Source organism: Zea mays, chromosome 8 (genome assembly GCF_902167145.1).
Source record: "Zea mays cultivar B73 chromosome 8, Zm-B73-REFERENCE-NAM-5.0, whole genome shotgun sequence".
NCBI classification, from domain to species: domain Eukaryota; kingdom Viridiplantae; phylum Streptophyta; class Magnoliopsida; order Poales; family Poaceae; genus Zea; species Zea mays.
The window spans coordinates 13,943,083-13,945,741 of NC_050103.1; the positions used below are offsets into that span (position 1 = coordinate 13,943,083).

Here is a 2,659-nt window from a genome sequence, read left to right on the forward strand (position 1 = left end):
TTTAAATTTATCGTATCATTAATACGGACACTAGTTAGAGTATAAAGGAGAGCTCATAGCCTAAAGGAAAAGGCCAACGACACAAAGAATGGCCTAGGCCCAGTAGCCCAACAACCCATGCCATCCAACAGATGAATAAATTCAACAGATCGACGCCGTCCGCTTCGAATCGAGCGTCCCCACGCCGCGCGCACCAGCGCGTACACAAAACCCTAGCGGCACACCGACTATATAATCCTTCCCCGCATTTCTGCCCACCGCCTCCGCCGGCTCCCCCACTCAGAAAACCCAGCCGCCGCCGCATCGGCCTCCCAGGTAAGCAGTAGCGTCCACCCCAGCCGCCGCCATGAAGCGCAACCCCCGCGTCACGAGCTCCCGCCGGAAGTGCCGCAAGGCGCACTTCACGGCCCCGTCCTCCGTCCGCCGCGTGCTCATGTCCGCGGCGCTATCGACGGAGCTCCGCCACAAGTACAATGTGCGTTCCATCCCGATCCGCAAGGACGACGAGGTGCAGGTCGTGCGCGGCACCTACAAGGGCCGTGAGGGCAAAGTGGTGCAGGTGTACCGCCGTCGCTGGGTCATCCACGTTGAGCGGATCACCCGCGAGAAGGTGAACGGCTCCACCGTGAACGTGGGCATCCACCCTTCCAAGGTCATGGTTACAAAGCTGAAGCTTGACAAGGACCGCAAGGCGCTCCTCGACCGCAAGGCCCGGGGCCGCGCCGCCGACAAGGCTAAGGGCAAGTTTACTGCCGACGACGTCGCCGCCGCTGCTGGTGGCGCCGCCGCCACTGGCGCGTCTCTCCAGGAGATCGACTAGGCGCTTCGCGGGGATCTGATGGTGGTCCTACCGCCTATTACTCCTTATCGCTCTAGTTTTTGCTATCAATGATTATGTGCTAGGAGTTTTATGTTACTTATAAACTGCTTTGAGCCTCGATGGGAGTTGAACTTAATGTGGAGTGTATCTGAGATATGAAGAACTCATTATATGGCTAATATCTCTTGTTGTGTTCTGCTAAATGGTTGCCGAGTTTTGGCTTTACTATATTGCTTATTACATGCATCTAGTGGTTTATGTTTTCAGTTTAAAATTTTCTTACCTATTGTGTTAAATTACCTGGAATGATCGTTGTGGGATGTATTTCTAATTATGCATAACATGTGAGGTAGCAATTTATGTTAATTGTCGACCTAGTCATTAGGAAGGTTTTCAATTTGACATGATATGTTTATGTTTCAATGTGCCATTTCAAGCAATTTTGTGATGTTAAATCCATATGTTTGCTTCTGTTCTTATTTTCCTTGTGACCAAGTTACAGAATACATCCACCATGTTTGTGCAGTTGTTTTATTGGTGTCTAGTTATGCTTGTATAGCTAATGTTAGCTTGGTGCTCATGGTATGCTTGTTTGATATTGAGTACTGGCAATCTTATGCTTGCAGTTCTTCTGAAGATTGTGCGTTCACAGTAGATTCTTTTGTGCGCCCTTTGTAGACTGAAGTACCAGACGTCACGTTCTCGATTCTTCATTTTCTCTGCCGTGTGACTGTGACAGATGCATCATGCTGTTGCAGCTGCGCGCGCTTGTGCTACTATCCAGCCATTCTTTTGATAGAACAATGCATGCTACTGTCCAGGTTTCGACAAACCAACCGTGATTGGTTCCAGGTTGTTTCTAGATTTATGAATATGGTCATGACAGCCACGTAGGAACTAGAAAACTGTTACTACATTGCATTCTCTACTGAAACACCGAAACATTAAATACTGACAGCCATACAGGAACCTGCAGTGTTGTCAACTAATGCATAATTTTGACAGCGTTTTGTCTTAATTTTGATAGGATCCATACATAGTAAAATAGTGCTCAATTTTGATAGCACACAGTTCACAGTCACACAATTTAGCATCCAATTCATAGTCTCACACAATCACAAGGCAAACTAAACGAATTTCATCAACATCTTTTCTTTTTGGGAGTAAGCTTTTTCTTCTTGGTATAATTGTTTCTTGTTGGGGTTGAGATTAGAGCACTTGGAGTTGCTTCATTTTCAACACTTGGAGGTGGTGCAGGTGCACATGTGCCTTTCTTGCTTTGGGCTGTGATCAAATACTTCAGCATATCCTTTCCTAGCACTAATCACCTTTAGGTGTCCCAGTCCTCTAGACTTAGCATTCAACTGTTGAATTATGGCTGGCAAAATCACCCCACTCAACCTCTCACTTATCCGTCTCCTTTTCTCCCACGTCACCATAATCTTTTCTCTAATCTTATCAGCTAATTCAACTACTGGAAGGTCTTTATGATCTTTCACCCAGTTATTGAAACACTCGGCCAAGTTCTTATTTATGTAGTCACATTTAATATCACGATCAAAAGTACATCTCATCCATTTGAAAGGATGGTTCCTATGTAACCAAGCATGTACATCAGGATCAGCTTGCAAAATTGGACCAAGATGACTATTAAAAACTTCATTTCGATATGCTCTTGCAGCAGGGTACATGCCTCTATAGCTGTTGCCATGAAAATTCTTAATAAAATTTTGCATCAGATGTCTAAAGCACTCTCTCTTGTCTGCATTAGGAAAAACAAGTGCTACAGCAGTCTCCAACCCCTTACATGCATCTGTACATATAGCAAGCTTATCTATA

The 2,659-nt window shown here is 45.7% G+C and overlaps 1 protein-coding gene across 1 annotated transcript; it reads left to right on the top strand.

The window, feature by feature from the left end:
• The first annotated feature begins 270 nt into the window (after window positions 1–270).
• LOC100285268 (60S ribosomal protein L26-1) lies at window positions 271–1,019 on the top strand. Its single transcript, NM_001291798.1, has one exon. The coding sequence runs from the start codon at window positions 347–349 to the stop codon at window positions 818–820; it is 474 nt and encodes a 157-aa protein (NP_001278727.1). The 5' UTR covers window positions 271–346; the 3' UTR covers window positions 821–1,019.
• The last annotated feature ends 1,640 nt before the right edge of the window (window positions 1,020–2,659 follow it).